At 38.2% G+C, this 23977-nt stretch overlaps 1 protein-coding gene and 1 pseudogene across 1 annotated transcript; both read right to left on the reverse strand.

The window, feature by feature from the left end:
- Positions 1 to 4242: 4242 nt before the first annotated feature.
- Positions 4243 to 10974, reverse strand: LOC103774352 (interstitial collagenase-like). Its single transcript, XM_008941753.1, has 10 exons — positions 10870 to 10974; positions 9657 to 9901; positions 9241 to 9389; positions 9024 to 9149; positions 8137 to 8298; positions 7675 to 7792; positions 6994 to 7127; positions 5803 to 5962; positions 4796 to 4896; positions 4243 to 4343 (listed from the first exon to the last, which is right to left on the reverse strand). The coding sequence occupies exons 1-10, from the start codon at positions 10972 to 10974 to the stop codon at positions 4243 to 4245; spliced, it is 1401 nt and encodes a 466-aa protein (XP_008940001.1).
- A 7955-nt stretch (positions 10975 to 18929) lies between these two features.
- On the reverse strand, positions 18930 to 23816 carry LOC103774353 (annotated as a pseudogene).
- Between the last annotated feature and the right edge of the window lie 161 nt (positions 23817 to 23977).

A 23977-nucleotide genomic window follows, 5' to 3' on the forward strand; every position in this document is an offset into this window, starting at 1 on the left:
TCTTCTACTGACAGCAATGGGAATGGAAAGTGTTCAGCACTTCAGAGGAGCTCTGACAGCATGTACTCAACTTTTACAAAACTGTTGTAAAAAATACCCTCATGTCAGATTTCAGGGAATCCTTTGGGTTTTTGCTATCTCTTGCAGCAAACTTTTCTCCAGCTGGAGGCACTGATAACAAATTTTCTAGCCCAAATTTCATAATATAATATTTGTTTGTTAATGGCATTTCTCAACTACTATTATAAAAAAAAAAAACAACAAAACAAAACCCAAACTCTTCCCTTAATTTCTTTTTATTATCATTGTATTGTAAAGTAAGAGGCCTGGATTCATTTAGTTCTGTAACTGAGGTACAAACTGTGACAAATATTTTTCGAGATGAAGAGCGCAACAGAATACTGATGCTGGAAATCACATGTGTGTTTATCCAGAAGTACAAACTTTCTTTTTTGAGATCTGTGTTATGTCTTTAAATTGCTACGTTTGTCTCATAAGTTGGCCATCAGATCCTCACCAGCTGTCTGCTAGGTAGCAGTGGAAGGATAGAGACAGTGAGAGCAGCTAGGTTTTGAATTAATTGCACCTAACTTTATACATTTATTGGTTAAGCATTCTTTGGAGAAATACATTAATAAATATCTCTGGAAAGCATGATTTCCAGAACAGAAAGTCACTTAGAACATGATGAAGTGGCCTCTACACGTGCTTTCTGTCTTTACTGAATGTAAAGAAGCTTAAACAACTCATTTACTCTATGTTTCTAGTTTCAGATAACAACTCAAGCTACATTATGCTTAGAAGACATCTGAGTGGCAGATGATGGAAGCCTACGTCACTCAAAGCACTGGTAGGGTTTTGCAACTTGACCATCTACACAACATAGCAACCAGTTCCCACTGCCCGTGGGAAAGGTGCCTGAAGACGTTTTTTTTCGCAAGCAATGTTTCACAGAAATGCCTATATCTGGCCTGAAGGTCTGGGAAAAGAAGAAGCTGCAAAAGCAGCTGCTGTTTATGGTTTCCTGATGCTTATCTTTGACATTAGTTTGGAGCTGGTGAATGTTGATCTACGTCATGACTTCTTTTCTAATCGTAGAAGTGGTTTATCCACACTGCAGGAATGAGACCTATGTTTTAACCTGGAAAGGTCACTGTCTATCCTCATCACATTGGTAGCACCAAACGACACATCACAGGTATCATCAATGCTGCTACACTGTGGTGATCATAACACAATACCAGCAGGAACTCATCTTTCCTAAGTGTTCATAACATGGGTGGCTGCATGTGAGTTGACTGTTTAAGCCTGTATTATATCAAGAGAAATCTAATCAATATGGTCAAGTGGCATCTGGAAAGCACTTCATCTGTCCAAGGATAGGACATAAATGTAGGATGATTAGGGCAGTTTTCAGGAGCTGACTGAATATTTTGACCAACACCATTGACTATGATGAGAGTCTGAGATCACATGAAAACACCTAGGCTGCTACTAAGCTGCCTAAACAGTGGTATGTTGCTTTTGAGACAAACTAGTGAACCTGAGACACTGACACAGGCCTGACGGCTGAGATCCAGGACCTAGAGAGGACATATGGCTTCTAGAGTGATAGTTGGAGGCCAGCTGTGAACCTTCAGGTACCTTAATGGCACTAGATACCTGTTTGGTCAGCTGAGTTGAGCCACTACTTTGCAAGCTGAATCCTACCATAGAGTCAAAAAAGGTGAATCATTAGCTTGAATGAAAAATATGAGACAAGGGTGAATGGTTCAAATAATGTATTTAAACCTCAGCAAACCTTTAGACTGCAGCCTATGAGGGCAGGTTTCAACCACCCAAACATGATTGCCTAGAGCCAGAGTAGGCTCTGGGAAGTTCAGTCTCCCAGCAGTCATTTCCTACTGGCATGACTTGGATACCCTACAGCACTTCAAATGCACTAAACATGTATTTAGGAAACTGGATTCCTACCTGGGAACATCTGTCTCTGTTAATAATGATATGGGCTATGGCTATACACAGAAACAGGAACAAGACACTAGAGAGTGGTTTGGTGCTCTACCATAATGCAGTAATTGGCAAATAGGACCATAAACTTATTAAGGGGGGGGAAAGAAAGTGTCAGGTGATTGTGTGGACTGAGCTCAAAAAAATACCCAGATTCCACTTTACTGAAAGCAGCGTCTGTGCCTGCAGAGCAAGAGCTGCCAGCACCACATGTGCCCTCCTCCTAATGGTGTGGGTGGAATGGAGCAATCACCATGGCCACAAAGGCAAAGGAAATATTCACTCACATAAGCACAGGGAACGTTTCTCACAAAGAAATAACTTCATTTTGAACTCTCAGCCTTCCTACTCAAGGGAAATCCACAAAACAAATTTCAAAAGAATATGCCTGACAACTGAAAATCAGAACTTCATAGGATACCAAAAGTCATGGACTAAAAATATGCCATAATAAACTTCATCCTCTCTTTAAGTAAGTTCTTAATTTTCCATGATTTGTAAATTACCCTTTACCTCTCTCTTTCCTCCAAAACATCTGCCCCTCATCTTCCATTTAGTATTTTCTTTGCCCCATTTGTACTCACTACTTTTTTCTTCCAGAGATGGGTGAGTGTTCTGCCCTAAATCCAAGAAGCTGTTCTGACATCACCTTGAGATCTGCTTCTACTGCATATCTGAAGAGAACAGCACCTCCAATTTTATTTTATATAATAAATATATAATTGGTCTAGTAAGACCAATGTTATGTAAATCTTATGTTTGGAGACCATCTCTGCTAAAATAACATAATCATTTTAGATTTATATACTTCTAAAATAATTTTTTGTTTAATTGTCATTGGTAGTTCAATAGCACTGGCTTACCTAAGAAAATATGATTAAATAGCATTGCTACTAAAGTTTGATACCTATACCTAAATCACTTTTTGAGAACAAGGTTCACATAAACTTATTTCTTCATGAAAGCCTTTGATTTACTGTGCTTTAATTTCATTTTTATTATTTTATAATTTTTTTTTAGGTTTTATTAAGAATGTAATATATTGATGTTAATTTTCAGTTCTACAATTTCTTAACTTTGAATAGCATTTAGACTAATTTTTATACTGAATTTAATAAATGCAAGAACTACAAAGTCTGTTCTTTGTTTATGAAGGACACAATTTAATAAGCTTCTAATACAGACAGCTAAGTAATGAAAAAAAATGTAATGGCTATATTTTTATAAGGTTACACATTCTTTTCTCAAAATGCACTTCTGTTATAGTAACCTAAAGCCTTCCTCTGAAGTATGTTAAATGGTACAGGTGTTGTATGAGATAATACATTTTGTTACAGTCATATGACTATTAATATCAGCTGAAACATAAAAATTAAAGTGGATAACCCTTCCAACACCACTTTATTTTAGGATATTTGAAAAAAAAAAAATTGCAGTTAAACTGGAAGTCAGGCTGTCTGTTCTTTTTTTTGTATCAGAAAAATTTTTGGCCAAGAATTTTCATTTTGTAAACAAATTTCATCCTTTAGCCTATTGAAATTAGGAGGGATTTACTAACTCTGGGAGTAGTAAGCACATCAAAGAGCCCTCAGTAAAGAGGTTTATTTGTCTTTTATATGATGTGGCTATCTGTCATAGCAAGGGACTGATTTCAGTGATCTTAAACCCAGTTCCTAAGCCCAAAAATGTAAAGAAAAAAAAACAAACAAACAACAAAAAGACCACAAAAACACCTACACTTGCAATGACCTACACCCTGGAGGGAAGGCTAAGAGTGGATGATGGGGAAAGTGGAACAGAAAGTGAAACAGAAAGTGGAAGTATGAGTTGTAGAGTGATGCTAATGACCTCCATCTGGCCTAATTACCTGTAGGATTTTCACCAGGGCTTGTGTGGGGGGATGGAGTTCAGAGCCAGCTGGCTTCTCCTTCCTCTAGCTTTAGGAAAAAGATCTGATGTGTCGTGATGCACTGTTTTTTAATGTTTGGAAGCTTAACTTGGCTCCTGAGTATTAGTGCAAATAAGACATCAAGGACACAGCAATATGACAAACATAATTTAATGTTAGTAAACATGATAAATTACATAACTGTGTTTGTTTTACAATAAATAATTAGTAATACTATACTCCCACAGAGTTTGGGCAGAAATCCATTTTTATACAATAGTAATGAAATGCTGAAATCTTTAGCCGATAAAAACATACAGTGTGCATATGGAAAAACATTGCATCTAACAGTTAAACCAGCTGATGCTCTTCATTTGTCCAACAACCTGTTTGGCACGAGGATCAAACTGGAACTGAGTTGTTCCGTGGAAGAAGTACACATAGCCTAGAAATAAAATTTAATCAAATTATATTTCATAGGTGACTTCTTTTCATTATTTTGGAAAAAAACAAACAAACAAACCAACAAACCAACCAACCAACCAACCAAACACAAAACCAAAAACAACAACAACAAAAAAAACCCCAAAACATAAACAGTCCATGGTGGAGGCCCCATCCCTGGGGACATTCAAGATCAGGCTGGATGAGGCTCTGAGTAGCTTGATCTAGTTGGAGATGTCCCTGCTTATGGCAGGGGGTTGGACTAGATGACCTTTGGACGTCCCTTCCAGCCCAGACATTCTATAATTCTATGATTCTATGATTCTGTGTATACTTGTTATTTTTAATTTCCATCTCAGTTTGGGTTAATAACAAGTTTTTGAAAACAAATTATTCTATCTACAGAAGCCCAAATATTCACGTAAACCCAGATCAAAGGTATGATTTACTTACCATCTTTAATGAAAACAGCATCAACTCTGCCAATTTTTCCAAAGTCAGAGACTATTTTCCTAGGGTAGCCATGGTCCATGGATCTTTTCTTTTCATCATATCTTAACACGAGAAACATTACAATTTGTGAGGAAGCAGACAATATTTTGAAAGTCCAAAGCCAATTCATACACATACACAACTTTACTATTATTAAGAAGTCTTATAAAGACCAGCTAAAGTAGATTTTTGATTATTTCTATTATGTATTAAGGTTCTTGCATTATGAGCGTCTTGGTTTTGAAAATCCTGCCTTTGGTAAAGTTTGTAACAAGGCTCTCAAGGACCTTTAGAATGAAGCCTGGAAATTTATTAATGCATTTCTGGACTGTCCAGAGCCTTGGCCATCACATACATGTAAAATGAGTTTTTCTATTTTGAGGTACTGGGATATCCAATTCAGTGTAAAAGCAAAATATAAAACCTGGGAGCAGAAGAAAGTAGCAAAATCTTGAAACACACTTGTATTTGTGTCAACGATGGACTTCTTAAAATTACTCTCTGAAATTTGTCATGAGCTACACTTGAATTCTAAATACAATCAGCTGGATAATATTTATAGTATGTTCATAGAGAAATTTAGTTACAACACCTTTTACTAACAGTTCACTTGGTTTGAAATGTGGGCAAAACGTGGGCACTATCACAACATTGCACAGAAAACCAACACTGTTGTGGAGAAGAACCTAGTACTAGAAAATTACTCTTTTATTGGGCAGATGTTTCATTCATCTGCCAATAATTAAATTGATGCTGCAGCAATCTAATGAATGGAAAAAAATCCTATAGAAAAGTTGATATTTCCTAGCAAAAACTTGAATTTTTTAAATCTCCAGAGACTTCTGTTTAAATTTCTGCAATATACCTGTTTAAACACCATTGTTTAAACTCTTGGATTTTATAGAAATACGTCGGTCCTCAGGGACAAGTGAAAATATTCCTTCTAATAAATGAACATTAACTCTTACCTCCAGTATCTGTCAGCTACAAAGAAGTATGTTTTTCCTGTGGCTTCATCACTGTAAGCTGCATTAACTCTTCTAACAGTCTTTGGGAACCCCAAACGATAGATTGGTTTAGGATAGCCAGGTGCAATGTCATATCCCCTGAGAACCCAATATTTATCCTCTGAAAAATATAAGCACATTTCTTTTTTTTTTTTTTTACTGTTTATAAATAGCATTTAATTCTGTTTTAGATGTGTAGCAAACAAGGTGTCTTAGATATCACTAGTATTTTTATTCCTTTCAGTTTAATAATTTAGAAAATTGTTCTAGTTCTTACACTGGGTTCTAATAGTACATCGTGAAGTAGTGGAAAGCTCAGTTGTTTTTATGACCAAAGTATCAGAATCATAAGCTGTATGGGTAGTACTTTTCCACTATTTTTTTTCAAATTAATATGAAGTATTTGTCTGGATAACAACCGAGGCAGTGGACTGAAGGTTGGTGAGTTAATCCACTGACATTGGATTGGCATATTAAGTTTATTAAATTCCTGTAATATGCTATTTGTTTATACAAGATTTTGAAAAGTAGACAAAGTGCATCAAATTAAACTATTAAGAAGGGCACATGTCTAATCAAAATGCTTCAGTAATTTTAGATGCAATGAACATATTCATATATAGTAATATATATTGTACTCTAATATGTGCATAATGAAATTTTTTGAGACACTGAAAGCACATTTGAGACCTTTAAAGAAAAGGAATGATTGATATTTTCAGTGGACAATCTTCCCCTCAATGTATGCTTTCCCACTTACATTTTTTGTCATTTTTTTTCCCAAAATATCACAAAGTACTAATAAGCGTATCAGTAACAGTAGTGTACAAATGTCTGTATTTCCCAATTAAATTCAGCAAAAATCTTTCTGCATAAAGCAAAATGCTGTTACCTGACGATAACTAGGCCTCAAGAAGGGATTATATTAGCATGTCTTGTTTTTCACAGGGGCAAGTTTTCAGGATTATGACCTCTGGGGATCCCTTACTGCAGTATAACTCTATGATCCTCTGGCTTAATTATTTGCAGATTTGTAAAATTCTTAGTTTCATTGATCTATTCTAAAAAACATTTTACTTTTGTCATTGCATAGTTTGCAAAGATGTAGGGAGTGGCTCATTAGAAATAGTACATAACTTCAGATTCCATTACCTTTAAAAAGTAAAACTTCATCCCGCTCAACATTTTCATAAGCAGCTTGAATTCCTGATGGTAACTTTGGCCAGAACAGTGAGATAAAATTGAGCTCGGTCTCTGTCCTTGCAGGATGTTTGCGCAGCATATATCTGGTTTAAACAAAATTTATGTAGTAAAATAATTCCACTCATAAGTGCAAAATAATTATTACAGCTCTTGGGGTAAAAGGGGAGAGATGTGTACCTGAGTGTGAATGTCCCCCTCCACTAAATCTAAAGAAAATCTAGTGCAGCTGCACTCTTTAGCACCTCAGTTGCATGTGAAAAGTCAGGTAAGGTGAATATGAGCCTTTCTACTTCTCTGCAGGACAAGCAGGCTAAGATTTGGGTCCAGTAACCACCTATCAGACATCTTCCTACATAAGAGTGCGGCTAGTTCTGCCCCTGCTCCTGGGCACATTGCTGAGGGATGTCTGAATGCTCCTGCTTTGCTACTCCTTCAATCGAGTTCAGAGACAAGTCTGTTGCAGCAGTGGCCACAGCAGCAGAATAGTGGGAAAACAGTCTGCAAGCCCACATCTCCTTCACTGGTCTTGTCAGCTGGTGTTCTTGGGATTAATGATTTGAGAACTCTCACTTGTGTAAATACACAGTGGTTTTCTGGTGTTTCTCTTAGTACTAGTATTATTTTTGTTACCTGCCCTTGAAGAATATTATTTCTCCACGTAGTGTAGTAATAGCATCAAATGTCAAATTTGGGTCACAAGCTCGTGGAGTTATGGGTCCTGTTGGCTGCACAGCGGTATTAGACTGTCCTATAGGAAGAATATTTTATCTTTTAGTATGGAGAATTGTAAAGACAGTGTTCAGAAGGTCTTTGGGGACACCAAGAACCCTCTTTACAGAGAATGAGAAGGTATATGGTATTAAACTAGGGGTGTATCATTAAAAATAGGCTTTTAATGTTGATAAAACTGGTGGTGATCATCTTTTCCAAAATGAGTTTTTTGCAGAACTGGGCTTCAGCTGAAGCTAACTCCCAGGAATTTTCTCACTTTTGTTATCCATTGTTCAGCAATAGCATATTTTAAACATATTCTTATTACTGTTTACCAGCCTCCCAAATAGAAATATTAAATAAAAATATTTTTTTCCTTACCATAGATGGCTTGAATGCCATCAATGTCATCCTGAGGAAGAAGGAATTCACTGGGGGCTGTGTAGGAGTATGTTGGATACATTAATGCTCCAGGATCATTTGAATGAGACAGACCCAGTGAATGGCCAAGCTCATGGGCAAGAACAATGAACAAATTGTAGCCTGTAGGATGAAAACCATATATAACAAGGTAAAAACTCAATATTCAGAACAGTTGACTGGAATAAGGATAAGGGAAACACTTATGCATCCTCCCAAAATACACTACAGGTACAAGAGACGCTGTGGGTAATGCTTTCAACATCACAATTCAAAATTATTGTCACAGAAGAGCTATATGAATGAGAAAAGCTATTAAAAAATAGCCAATGTTAACTGTGGTCTCATTGTTCTTTCTCTAGTATCCTTATGTCTTAACCACAAATCCTGCTTCTCCTGCTGTGACATTAACCACTCAGATCAAGGATCATGCCAATGATGAGTGGAGGTTAAAAACTAAAAAAAAACCCTCCAACACAAACACTGAGATGACTGTTCTGGTGATACTCGAATACCCTAGTTAGCACCAAACTTGTAAGGATTTGACTTGAGAACTTTACTGCCAGGGCTTCCTATATCAAAGTTTTAGGTTTCATCTGAACAAAAGAAGTATTTTTAAGTTTTAACCACTATGACCTAAAAATCTCTTTTCTATGAATTGATTCCTACAAATGACCAAAATAAATAAATAAATAGATAAATAAATAAATAAAAGCAATTTTAAACATCAAGTACTGCCACTTTTGCTCACTTTTTGCCTGTAATCAGGCTCATGAACTAAGCATCACATAAACTAAGATTGTATGAGGTTAAAACTATGTAAATGGATCCAGTTACAGAGTTCCTACCTCTTCCATCTTTTGTCCACTCTTCCTCCTCATCAAGATGCACATCTCCACCAATACCTTCACCAGGCTGGAAAGCATGAGCCAGCTGCCCGTTGGGGCCATCAAAAGGAGAGTTGTCTTGGTGGTCTAAAATTAAGAGGGGAAAAAATCAGTTAGAAACCTAAATTATTTCTATGATTGCAGAAGGCTATTTAATGCATAAAGATATCAATATTACCTCTATAAGCAAAAGAGATCACTATATCTGCATCTTTGTCCTCAACCTTTTGGAATGTCAATGGTGTCACGTTGGCCCAGACACTGAGAGCTTTTTGGATTGCTTGATCTACATCATCTTTTGTCATCTTTGGGGTGTAATTCAAAATCCTTGAAAGCAAACAAATTATATGTTTTTAAGTATACAACATTTTTGCTGAAATATCGTAATGTGCAAAAGTCAGAAATCTTAGACATATTTTTCATGAAGGAAAACTAATAATGGCTACATTTTAGATACTGCCTTCTGGAGTGCCTCTCTTCTTCCAGAAATCAATTAATCACTTTGGATGTCCTTACATGGCATAATGTACTTTAAACCACCCAGAGCTGAGAAGCTACATTTATATACTTTTGAATCAGATTAGGAAAGTTTACCTGTATGTCAGTTGATTTCTTTTCCATTTGGGATTCCCTGTTGTGAACACATAATTTCCTACATCAGGTACACCACATCTGGGTTTTTTCATCATCTCCAAAGTATCAGGATCAGGTTTCCCAGTCACTTCTAGTCCAAAGAATTCCTGCATTTTCTTGAGTTTTGCAGCAAGGTGATTTTCACCCTTGCTTCTTAAATGAGGCTGGTGATCCCTTTGAAGATCGTAGAAGTTCTGTAGATAACTCTGAACCAGAGTTTTAAAAAAAGAAGAGCATTGTGGCATATCAGTGCTGTCTCCACTTACATTTTCTAAGTAATCTTGAACTATTCCTATATCAGCATACCACGTGTTTACCAAGAGCAGGTCAGCCTATTTACTCTAAGAACTGGTGTGGAGTCAGATATACAGTTTTCATATAATTTTCTGTATTTCTTGTTTCACTGATGGAATATATGAAGAAAAGTCTCTAAAATCTAATATTTACTACTAATAATTAAAGCCACATTATTTGTAGTGTCCAGTTAATGGTAAAGCTTATGAGGAAGCTTGCAGTCGATCTCATTAAGGAAACAGAGATTGGCAGCGAGACTCCACACAGCCAGGACTCCCAACAAAATAGGTGACTACTATTAGAGATTCAGCACTTAGTGAATCACGCCCTTTTTTTTAACTACAAAATTTGATATTAAGAACTCAGTTCTTCTTAGTAAATTGCAATAGTTCTGTCTCCAATGAGTAGTATTTGTCTATGGAAGTGTTGTTTCTCATAGATGTCCTTTTTCCCCCAAAGTATGCCATAAAAGATACACCCAGCAAAACACTGAAATACATGCCTGCTTCAAGCAAGTTTCCTCCCTTATACTACTGAGACCAGTCATAACACAAGTTTCACAGCACATTCTGAAATCTAAATTGTTGCTAAATTTGACTGATTTTGCACAGCCACAGGTCTTGCTGTTAGAACTCATACTTGGGTAGCTTTGTTATTATTTTACTGACAATATCAAAATTGAAGTTATACAATATTCAGACAACCTTTGGGTAAATAAGTTCCAGGTAATTTTCATGTTTTCTAGATTTCTAGGAAAAACTTTCTCATTAAACATCTGCAAAGTCTTTAATTTCAAACCATATTTTGTGAAAAGAATTGTAATTATAGTTATGTCATAACTACCTTGTGTTTCACTTAGAACGCACTGAAAAATATTTACCTCTACGAGCTCTAGGGTTTTTCTTTCATCTTCTGCTTCTGGAGTCACAGGAAAAGCAGAGGAGACAGCCACATATTGCAACAGAAGAAGCAAATGGGTCTTCATCTTTGTTGAAGGCTGTCTGCCTCAGTTTCTCTTGAGCTATTCAGCACTCACTTCAGCTCCGTCTGCCTCAGCTTCGCTCTTGAGCTATTGAACACACTTCTCAGCTCTGTTTATATAGCTAATTTGTAAATCAATGACATTCTGACTCATGCTGCGTAATATCCTCTGATTAGTAAAAATGATGCATGGCTGTTTCATCATCGGGTAGTGACACAATGCGTATAGCAAATATTATTGTCCTTACTTTGCCTGAGCCTTCTGTTTTGGGTGAATTTGTAGTGTGTTAAATAAGGAAATGTTTTTCAGATAAAATGTGGAGCTACATTTCATATTTTTTTTTTTAATTTTGAGTTTAGACTATGGCACAAGACCTTGACAAACTGAAGAAATAATAGAAAATAACAGGAACATAATATAACACTTTGTATTATAATGAATAAAATGATGCCATTTATATTATACAATCAATATTTAATAAATTACAACATATTATGTCATAATATAGGATAATAATTTATAAAATGCAGTTAAAAAAAAATCTTATCTAGAAATAACTCCAGGAGGACTGTCAACAGCCACCTGAAAAGTTTTATCTAAAAACCAGTCCTATGATCCTAGCAAAACTGAGTGCTAAAATGATTCAGCATTCTTTGAATGATACTAACAAAAATCAGTCATTTTACTGGAATGCATAAACTGGATTGCCATATGCATGGTAAGTAAAATAATGTTCATATTCTTGCCAGCACAGATAGGGTCTCAGCTGCAATAGTATATTTGGATCCAGGAGGAGAGATGAGCTCTGTTAGGAAATACTCTATGAAGCCCAATGTGAATTTTTGTGAGTCTGGAAAAGGAAGATTAAAGTAATGGTTTTATGACTCTGTGTTTGCTGTTTAATGGAAGGAAGAGTGAGTGGAGCCATCATAAATGCTGTCAAATTTTTGAAAGCTTTTTCCTAAAAGAGAAACAGTGACTGTTCCCCAAGACTGTGGAGTGGTCTCAAACAACAGTGATTAATTTCAGACTTGAGGTTTGGGCTGAGCATTAGTGATATTTGAGAAACTCTAGGGAATCTCACATGACCTCCAGCTGCCCTGGAAGGAGGTAGGTCTCCATAGCTCCTGTGCCATGGCAGCCAGCCCCAAGTGAGTGTCTCAAGTACAGGCAAATGAGTAATGAGGTGGAATAAGCTTTAAGTGTTTTGTTGTGTAGATATCCATGTTATTTAGGTGTCTAGGCTCACATTTTGGACAATGGATTCTAGAGAGTGATTGAACTGATCATATGAAATGGATTTTAAGATGAGAATAATTGCTCTCTATATTTCGTCAACTACAATGGCTAGGTCTCAATCGATGATATGAAGAGTTTAAATACCCAGGACACATGTGTGAACCTACAGTGTAGACCCCAAAAGTGAGGAAAATATTTCTAACTGCAAGGACAGCTGAGCACCAGAGGTGAAGGCCTGAAGTGGCCATGTTTGCTAACTCTGTACAGGCTGAACATCTTTCAGAATGGTTTTGGTGTTGCTGACCTTGTTGGAGGTAAAAAGCCTCCTTGTACACATTAAAACAGAAACAGCAAATGTTTGTGTGAGAGGGAGAAATACAAATATCTACCTTTATCTTTATTTTCCTGATATATGAGCAAATTTTGCTTTGAAGGAGCTCAGTACAGGATGGAAATTTTAATTGTGCTGGGAAATACTTCATTTAGTTTCCCAAACTAAAAATTATGTACTTAATATATGATACTACACTCACTGTAGTGTAGCACCCCCTAATTATATCTAGATCAGCAGAGCAGACATCATTCCTGGGAAAAGCAAATTGCTTTATACCTTCCAATGTCCATCTTGATTTTCAGATATGAACAAAAAGAACTGTGTGTGTTGGTGTGTTGGATGCTTCTCCAAAGCCTTTGCTACAGCTCACATGATCCTAGGATTTGCGAAATGTTGCTTAACTTCTTTAGCTCTGTTTCTGAAGTAGTGTTATTTCCCTGTAAATATTTCTCCTTCATGTGTTTCTATAGACTGGTTTCTATAGTTCCTGATTCAAAACTTCAATTTCTTTTTTTTTTTTTTTTTTCCCCTAAGCAATAGTTAACTCCTTCTTTCTTTCTTCTATCCTGTCTTCTTTTATTTTCCAAAGTCATTGTAGACATGTTTAAACACATACAGTCAAGGAAGAGATGTAGAATAATCAGATGCATCCAGTGGCTGAGATGGGATTGTTAAGACATAGTATGTTGTGGCTTGCACAGAGAGTTTCTGCTGCCTTGCATGTTTCTGTAAAGGCTGTATGGATGAATTTTAATGTGACTGAGAGGTTATTGATTCAGGCAGAGGATGAGAGGGGATGTCTGGTTGTTTTCTCGGAAACTTTAAATAAATTACTTTCCAAGGCGAGCAGTGGCAGGACTAGAAAGTCCTGAACCCCAGCACTAGCTGAGGGAACTGTTTATGTATTTGAAGAGTCATCAAGTGAGAAACCTTAAACAACTTCAGGAAGAAGAAGCAGAAGCAGTGGCTTCCCTCTGTCTGGGAATTTCCATGGTGTTGGGCTACAAAGTCATGTCCCATTTCACCGTCTGCACTGGCTTCCTGCTGTGTGCCCCTTGACACATCTCTCTTCAGTGAGGGAAGGAGATGTTTCAGTCTTCTGCTCTTCCCATGGTGGGTAGCTAGCACTGCCACCCTCTCCTTTTCAGACAAAACCCAAAACCAAATGATATGGAATATACTTTTTGGAATATGCCAAAAAAGAAACTGAGAACCCTTGAAATACATGAGGATTTTTACTCGGTGTCAAACGGTGTTGCATCTCCACGTGACGGGCACAGTCTCTTCTGGAATCTCACTGACCCCCATTTCTAGCTATTTTCCCAGGCCAGGGGCTCTGTCCTGTGTGCAGATGTATGTGTGGGTGTCTCAGTGACAGCTCCTGAGGTGGGAACAGCGGCTGGTGGCTTCTGTGTCTGTGGTGCTGCAACTGGAGAGACTGGGATGCATGCAAGTCAATTGGGTACCTACACGTGTGGGAGCACTAACAGAGATCCATCTGGATAAGACAGTCAGTAGGGTAAGAGCTTGGAAGTTAGGTATCAAACTGGCCATAAGCCAGGTCTGTATGCTGGAGAGACCAGGGTTCTGTGGGTTGGCTACCTGACGTATTTGGGGCATGGAACTCTAGCAGCTTCACCTCTATCAGGTTATCAGATTTGGACAACTCCTAACATATGGGCCCTGGTGAAGTTTGCCCAAAATCTCCATGTAGCCAATGGAGAGAGGTAAACTTGACACTTAGCTACCTCAAACTGCTCTTCAAGGCAGCTCTTGCCTGGACCACAAACATCAATACCTCACACAAGTTGCCCTGAATCACCCTGCCAGGTCTGAGACCTGTCTGCTAAGTCACTGCTAAACCCAAACTAAGTGTCTAAGAAAGAAGGAGTTAACGTTAAGAAAGGGTCAGTGTTTTCAAGAGTTTTTCCATTGTACAGCCAGGCAGCACAGGCCTGTGCCTCCCTCTGTTAGCAACAATCCTGCTTTATTCACACACTTCTTCCTCAGCAAAACTGCACCCTTGTTTTTTTTGGGGCAAGAGTCAAAGTGTCCCTTTTTTAGGTAATCTGCTCACCTTTCCTCATTCACTAAGTCTGCACAGGAATGTAAGCACTGTAAGAGATCTATCTAACATGTGTCCTCTTTCCAGCACTGGGTGAAAAGGACATAAACACAGAAACATAAGAGAAGACATATTTCCCAAAAAGAGTTTCCCAACATCAATCAATTTTCTGTCTCAGTGATTTACATTCACTTTGTACCTCACTTGCCTAGGGCTTGCATTTGACTCTTCAGGCCATTTACCTTTTCCCCTAGTTGTATCTGATGATATTTTGAAATGTGCTAATGGCTTCCGTCCTCCTCTCCCTAAAGACAAACTTCCACCCAGTTAACTAAATAATTAAAAAATAATTTCACAGTGTGAATCATAGAGGGGTTTCCCTGAATTAAAGTTTCTCACTACAGAATTACTGTAGAAAAGGGAACTTTGATTGATAGTTCTGTAATTTCAATGTTACAAAAATTAAAAGTGGTACTTCATAGGGATTGTTTACTGCTGTAATTTGTCACTATGTTAGCAATTGCTTTCTCACTAGCAGATGGCTCTATGAAGTGTAGTCATCATTCTTTCAGGAAGTACTTTTATGTCTATTCTGTGCTTTTATGGATATTTTAATGTCTTGTGTGTTTCCAGTCTATTTTGAATCAACAAAATAAAAAAAAAAACTTTCTGCAAACTCAGAATTTTATTCTGAAACAAGCTATTTTCCTTGGAGAATGTCTCTTTCCATGAGAAGACTGAAGTGTCAAAGATATAAATCTTGTCACTCTGCAGTAATATTCAGCTGGTTGCCAGATATCCACATGAACTTAGAGAATTCATTATAAATTTTCTCATAATGAGTTAAGTACATTTCAATACCAAGAAAAAAAAAGCCAAAGACAACCCTCTTTAAATGTCTCAAGGTTTGAAAAAGCTTGTGGCTTAATGTCATCCAATGTTAAACATTTCCTTTATAGAAATGCTGTTGATTCTGGTTCAAGAAAATAATCAGTCATTCTTTTTATGAACCAGGGTGCTGTGCTGGGCAGCGTTTGGAGCACAATGGTATAATTCAAATCACACTAAAGTCCAAAGGCCACTGCGATAGGACTCAGGATGTCAGGTGCTGATTCAGTCCTAATTATTCTGTTCTAGAAGAGCAATTCAAGGTGACAAGACATAGACAAGGCAGTGCCCGAGTTACACCTCAGTGCCTTGCACAGCCTCAGACATGGCATCATGAAATCATCAATGATTTCAGTAAAAGGTGAAGGGAAGGAGTGCCACTGCCCATGCCAAGCATTTGTTTCCTGAACACAGAGGGAAACTAAATCACGTTCTTCATCCCTGCAGCTGAGCCATTGCCTGGGATGGATGGGAATCTGCTCTGTTGTGTCCCTGGTATGACTTCCCTGATGGCAGACAGGCCCTGGGATGCCTTGCAGAGTCAATCTTACCAGCTTGAAGTCCTTGCTTCTGCACTTGCAGTTGTCACACAAGCTTTTAAGATGTAAAACATGTCTTGAAAGAGGCATCAGGAAGAGATCAATGTCTCCACACTGATCTACAAAATAAATCTACATATAGCCTGGGGCTCTGGACCATTTGGGACATACTGGAGTTGCTACAGACTCATAGAGCCCCAGCTGGATGCATGGCACCAATGCCAAAACATGCCATGAGACAGCTACTGCTTGTGAACCTGGAAAGGCAAGGGGCTGGCAGGGTGCAAACATGAAAGGGCTGGCTGGAGACTAGCCAGATGGCAGTTCAGAGGCTGCCAGGGGATCATCTGGAAACAAAGACTTGGCTGCTTTTAACTATTTTCTCTGGAAAATTTGCTACTTCTGTCACCAAGAAAGGCCTATTTTCCCCCTTCCATTTCCTTAAAACTGAGACAGCATTTCACTAGGAACAACTTCCTGCAAACAGTAGTTAAATGGATGCATTTGAATTCTGCTCTTTTCTACCAGGATTATCAGTTACCTTTCTCTGGTTTACTTAGGTGGTAAACGCTCTGTGGGCTTTTAGTTCTGGTGCCCAAACCATTACACAATGGCTCTTCGGTTTACTAACACTGCCCTACCTATTGTGACGATATATATGTAATCATGCCAAGAGCTATATCAGAGGGCATTTGTCCCTCCCAGGCAGGGTGAGTATGTGAAAAGAAGGAAAACCAATAAATAGTAAGAAAATAAACATCCAAACCAAACTGCTTTTTCCTGGGGTACATAGTGTTGGCCCTTCCATATTGGACGGCCCGGATTGTGTCTGACGGATACAATATGGAGTTTTTTAGCAAACAAAAGGCAAATAAACACATTGAGATGTAGGCAAAATGTCCTCCAAGACATGGTGAAAACCACAACAAACGAGATTATAAATAAAACACTGAAGAAAAGAAAGTAATCTTTGTGATCTGAATTCTAGAGGAGAAAGAGTTATGTGATAAGCCTGTTCTTTGTGGAGAGACTTTTGTCTTCACTTAATTCTCCATGCAAACCGTCGAGAAATTTGCTATAGAGTGGAAAAATCTGATGTGTCTAGAAGACTTAGAAAACCATAACTGAAATTCTTGGACTGAGTGTTCACAGACTGCATCTCAAAAGATCACAGGATATTGAATATAGGTCAATGACGTTAATTTCAAAAGCCTGCTTTCACTCAAATGATGAGGCTGACAGATTTTCAAATAAGAACTGTGAAGCAAAAAAAGACAACTAATATCTAACACTAAAGGAGTTAAATTACATTGTCAGTTAAGCTCTTCTGCTACAGATCCAAGAATTCATAGGCAACAATTAGTATGATCATCTGTGTCATATTAGTGAAAGTCCAAACTGGTTAGAAGGAAGAACTAGTTAGATAAGTATTTGGGAGCCAGAAAACTACAAAACAAATAATAAAAGGTCTAGGACAAGCCAGCTTTGCTCTAAGAATTATAATCCTATTTGAAAGAGTATATTTAAAAAAAAAAAAGTTGGAAAGGTCAGAGCTGGGAGAGATTCTCCCTTTTCAAATAACATGGTCTAGTAGACCAAATCAAATAACATGGTCTAGGAAGATCAGCAGTTGGAACAACTGAAGAAAACCACTCAAATTCAGGATGGTTAGAAACTTGCTTAAGGAATTAAAACTCTGTAAAATGCAAGCAAAACTGTTTATGCATCTTTTTGACTTCTGTTAAAGCTGAGACCATGGACTGATTAAGTCTTGCCGTTGTGAGATTATTTAAAAAGCCATACCAGAAATGTGAAGGAAAACCAAAATCAGAAAACAAGAACAGCATGAGACAAATAATATGGAACAAATAAAGAACACTGAAATATTTCCTGCTAAAGTCAACAGAAAAGTTCAGGCCAGAAGACTTGAATCTTCCTCCATGACACTGGCAATATCAGACACCAATCAGAGCTACACATTTCTTTTTCTGGAGGTGCTGTAATTAAATCTAATAATATTTTTTTCTAGTTCTGCTTAGTCAGCAAAATCTTTTTCACCACCTCCACAGCAGAGTGTGGAAGTGCTATTTGTCTTGCGAGTCTGAGAGTGCCATGATCTGTTTCAGACGTTGATAGAATTCAGATAGTATTTGCTCAGTGTCTAGATCCAAACTGAAGTGCCCCATTTGAGTAGTTCTGCTACTAGGGGTCTTAAAATTAGTCAGAAAAAAGGTTTCATAAAGTGTGTTGAAATATCTCATTGTATTTGTACACTACAATTATATGCATAGATAAATGCATGCTTTGTCTTGACAGGATCAGAGGCAATGGGCACAAAGTGAAATGCAGGAGGTTACTCTGAACATTAGGAAACACCATTCTGCTATGAGTATGACAGAGCACTGACACAGGTTGCCTGGTGAGGTGGTGGAATCTCCCTCTTTGATTATGTACAAAAGTAGTATCTCCAGATAAAAAACAAAAACCTAGAGACTTGGCAACCCACTCTAGTTGGCCCTGCTTGAATAGGGGGGTTGGACCAGATGAGCTCCAGAGGTCCAACCAACCTCAGTAATTCTGCGATTCATGGAGAAGAGGAATCAAATAAAAGAGCTATTTTCTCTCTCTCTCTTTTTTTTTTCTTTTTTTTTTTTTATGGGAAGCTTTCTAATGGGGCGAGGCGGTGGATACTGGGTGAGAATTTTTACATGCATACAAGAAAAGATACCTTCTCTAAGACCTTAGATCTTGCTAGCTGTCCATCTGAATACTTATGGGCCCCTGTGGAGCATTACCAGATGATGCTTGACTTCAGCAGCAGGGAGGTTATTGTCAGCAGGACCAAATGTGTAGCTGCTACACGTGTGTCCCTCAGGTCCAGAGAGCCATGATGCTAGCCACAGAGATTGTCACAGACAGAAAACATGGAGCACTTGGACAAATACGAAAAGGACTGGTGGTCCCATCTATTCCCCGCCTCTGGCTGATGAGGACTTCCATCCACTGGTGAAACATGGACATGAAAATAGAGTGTGGATGCCCTCAGCAGCTGGGCTCAGACAACCAGTCCTCCCAGTAGCTGCACCTGCTTCCCCAGTAACAAATGAGTTCCCACAGCTTGCAGCCATGCTCCAGCTGCTCATACTCAGACCCCTTAACATATTTGGCAGCTAGTCCAGCTTGAAGATCACCCAAATACATGTAGAAAGAGTTCACACACACAAAAGATATGATTTACTGAGGAAACAGGACCAAATATGCAAGGCATGGTCAAAGCAGCACGTTGACCTGCAGCTGTCACCAAAGGCATATTATCACTTCTTTTCAAGGGGGCGAAGTGAAGCATAGGAGTGTTACATGACTATTTCAAGAACTTGTTGGCCATCTTGAGGGCTGTGAGCAGCATTTAGATTCCTTTCTCTGACCATAGCATAGATCTAAGCACTCTTAGCTCTATGACACTAAGCATTTCATACAGACTTTATTAAGAACAGTTACTCACCTTCATGTTGAAAAACAGCATCAATCTTCCCATTAATTCCTAGAAATGCATCTCTTATCAGTATGGGCTTCTTGTCCACAGACTGACTTCTTTTATCATAACTGAGGAAAATAGTAAACAACCTGCTGTCAATAAAAATTGCAAATAACTCATAATGAATTCAGCTCACCTCATTACCTCTACCTACTCAGGTAACTGAGTTCGTTAAAGAGTATCTTTAATTTAACAGAATTGCTTCTGTTTTCATCAGCTCAAGATATGTGTAAGAATACCTAACACTTGAACTAGTATCAAAAATCTGCTAAATATTTTTTCTAAGAGACTATACGTAAAGGAGAGGTGGAAAATCTTACCTCAAGCATAAGTTAGGTTTGTAAGATTATAAAAACATTATTTTCATTTTCCCTATCTGTAAGAAATATTTATCAGGAAAAATCTGTTTTTCACTTCAGTTATAGGTTAAGTCACCTTACTTTAGTTACTTATAGCAGGCTGTTACATTTTTAGTGAAATGCAGTTCGTCTATCAGTGCTAGAATAAGAGGACTTCTGAAAGCATTTCCTCTTCATATCTTTGCTCAGTAAGAGATTTAATGATAATTTCTCAGCTGAAGTCTTTCAGGCTATGAGAGTTGAACTAAAATGTGGAAGTCTCATATTCTGCTTAAACTACAAATACATGGCTGAATAGTTATTCCAGGATAAACATTCTCTGTACAGTGACTTGTGTGTTGTGGTGGCTGAAAGAGAAGTCATGTCATTCATCTGCAAAAGTCCAGGTTATCTGCTGCTTCTGTTACAGGAGCACCTCCTTCAGTTAGAAATACCTGTCCTATAACATTAACCTGAGCAGTAGGGATTGGATTGGAAAGAGGAAATTATAACCATGCACAGCAGATAATTCTTTGCAGTACATGGTGTTTATCAGCAACTTCATGAAACTACTGGTTGGTAACTAGAAAAAGGGTGGGATATTCCTTCTTACTCCACAGAAACATTTTTGATCTAAATAGTGAGGTTCTGACTGATGTCCTGAACTGACTTGTGGACCCGTAGGATGGCTTTTCTTCCCAAGGCAGTTAATAACTAACTAACTAAACTGTTACATAATGAAATAATTTAAAAGGAAAGGTAAAAGCACTGTTTCAGTTCCCTTTCAAATATTTTTCCATAGCCAGTTGTGACACTGAAACAGATTACCCAAAGTGTGTGACTAATGCATCCTAAATCATGACAGGATACTGATCATGTGCTTATGTTTGCTCCTATTTCGGAAAGTAATACAGGAAATACTACCTCCAAAATTTGTCCGATAGAAAGTAATCTGTTTTCCCCTCATTTGCATTATAAAAAGCAGCATCAATTTGGGTGACAGACTTTGAAAAGACCAGAGTGTAGACTTTCTGGGGATATCCTGTAAGTATGGTATCTCCTCTCATGACCCAGAATTCATTCCCTATCCAGAAAAGTTGATGAGAACTTGCCAGAAAGTTCTGGGAATACCAATCCTTTTTGTGAAAGCTAATAATTTAATGGAAAAATGTAGAGAGAAAATAATGGTTACTTGAAATCAGTCTACATACTAGTTCTAGAGTTAAAAGAAAAACAGCAAAAAAACCCCACCAAACCAAAACCAAACAAGAACAGTTCTTTGCACCATATATTATGAAAATTGAAATTTCGTCTTCCTTCATACTTACGTTAGTTTTCCACAACCTAGGAAGGAGCATGTGTTATCATTTTAAAATTCCAGAGACAATTTTCCAGAAAAAAAAAGAAAAAAGAAAATAATGCCACTTGTTTTGACCGATAAATTTTCTATATTAACATTAAAAAATAAGATACATGTTCCGTATCTTTGACGACATTTTTGTGATCTCTGTGACTGAAATATACCAAAAAATACATTCTTTTTCAGGAACTTCCTATGCAACATCAACACCAGGTGGCAGCCGTGGCCAGAATGAAGCTATGAAAATAAAATTGGCTGGTCTGACTGCAGGATGCTTGCGCCAAAAGTGCCTTACATAAATATAGAACAGGTTTTCCGTCAAATCAGATGTTCACACACAGTAATGCATGAAACCACATGGCGACCAGGGCAGGATTTATCTGACTAAACCCAGCCGTGTACCCTGAGTTAGTCACCTTAAGCTCCCTGTAATCTCAACGGAAAAGGTTATTTCCATGGTGGGATCCCTCTCATCCTGATGCAGACATCAAAAATAGGTCAGATGGGCTGTTTTGTCAAAACAGTTATTATTTTCCCTTAGGCAGAAAGGCTGGCTCACATGGCTGGTATGGGGTAAGATTTTGGGAATGAAACCCCACCCTAGGGTTACCAACACCAGCTTTGAGAAATGATCGGAGTGCGTGAGGATCTTCTGAAAAATTGCACTTGGCTGGCTTTATGGACTCCAGACTCTGAGGTCAAAAATCACTTTAATGTTGATTTGGGGAAGGGTCTGAAGCCGGGGAAGCAGAGCCCTAACACATTAAAAGGAAGGGAGTCGGCTTTTCTACCCCTTCTGCTTGAGAGTTTGGGCTGTTGTGCTTGGAGAGGGACAGTTTGAGTTTAGCACTGAATCAATTTTCCTTTCATTATTATATTAAATCACCACTGGAGGGTCTTTTCAAGGAGGTATAGTGACAGGACTGCTAAATCCTCTGCTGTCTCAAAGCAAGGACAGCAATGAAAGTGTTGAGTGTCCCAGGGCTGGTGGTGGTTTTTGCCAAAGCTGAATTCTCCCACATGACAAAATCTTGGGACCTGCTTATGGCCTGATGTGAAAACAGTTCAAGTTTTCAGAGGAGCCATCTTTCCTCATCCTATTCATAGCATGCCCTGTTTCAAAGGTTATCCTCCTCTTTATACTTATGTCTCTTAATTTATCCACCACCCTCTTTGTTTTCCACCTCTTACCCTGATTCTAGCTCTCCTAATTCCTGCCTAGAATGGCTGATATTCTGAGTAAAGTTGTTTTTCCATGCTGTGGGTCAAATTTAAAAATGACACCCAACTATTTTAATTTCAGAAAGCTGTCTTTCTTGTCTTTGAAGAACATTATTTCTCCATGGAAAGTGGTGACAGCATCAAAAGTTAATTTTGGGTCACAGGTATTTGGTAGTGCAGGGTCTTTTGACTCAGTTGGATATTTTATCTCAGGAGATTCCTTTTGGTCATTCTGGGTGTTAGAAGATGGCCCTAAAAGAAGCAGTTTATGGAAGAAATAAGTGAGAATCCATTCAGTGTTATCCAGCATACAAAAATGTCACTGAAAGTTATTCCAAAGTCTTTGAAATTAAAAGGACTAATTGATTAATAACTGTGAATTACCACAGAGGTACAGAATGTCATTAATATCATCCTGATGAAGAGAGAATACTGAAGGGTCAAATTTCCTATAAACTTGGTACTTTAGAGCATCAGGGTCTTTGGAATGGAAAAGTCCCAGTGAATGGCCCAACTCATGAGCAGCAACATAAACCAGGTTCATACCTGAAAACAACAAACAGAAGACATAATAGAAGAGCTGTGTCTTTTAATTTGTTCTGAAAACATGAAGGACATAGGTCAGGTGAGTGAGGCTGTTATGGGAAATTCAGTAGGAGATGAAAATCTGTTTGGAAAGAAAAATTATGAAATCATTACAGTAGAGTACAAGGAAATAGTCTGCAGATCCTGCAGAAGTCAGGATCCTGGACCAGTGCGGGTGATGTAACTGTGTGGGGAGAGACAAGCACTTTGGAGGAGTGGGGAGAAGAGAGCTTCCAGGTCCACCAACTCCATCCCAAATAAATCTTCACCCAGTCCATGACAGAAGTTCAGCTGAATCCTTAGCTTTTTAAATCAGGGGACTCAGAGGCTCTTTATAGCTATTGAAACCAGCTACCCAGTGCTCCTTCAAATCAGCCTCATTTTTAAGTACTTACTTCTTAAGGAAGAGAGGAGACAGACACTGCACCCCTGATTCCATGTACAGCCTGTTTCAGGAAGGGCTTGGAGAACTTAGTTTCTTACCTTCTGTGCTTTTGGTCTAAGTTTCATCCTCATCAAAGTGAGCATCTCCACCAAAGTCCTTGCCAGGTGCATAGGCATGAGCAATGGATCCTCCTGGGCCACCAGAAGGGATGAAGTCACTGTGCCCTGAGGAGCAAGTCCTCTCTGCAGTTGATTGGGGCTTATGGGAGTAATAGATCTCAGCCTTGCACAGAGCTCTCTGTTCTGCTGATTTTGTCAGCTTCCAAGTTCTCCTTCCACACAGACTTGCCAAAAGCTCTATTTTTCACAGGGAAAACTTAGGAAAATTTGAACTCATGCATCAGGAGTGAATTCTTGACTTCCTCAATAAATGGGTGGACATTTACACACTGCTGCCACAAAGGAAGAATAGCATATTGCCACAGGAGGACAAACACATCCAGCCCAGCTGAAGTGCC

The sequence above is a fragment of the Merops nubicus genome, unplaced genomic scaffold, assembly GCF_000691845.1.
Source record: "Merops nubicus isolate BGI_N331 unplaced genomic scaffold, ASM69184v1 scaffold13136, whole genome shotgun sequence".
Lineage (NCBI taxonomy): Eukaryota > Metazoa > Chordata > Aves > Coraciiformes > Meropidae > Merops > Merops nubicus.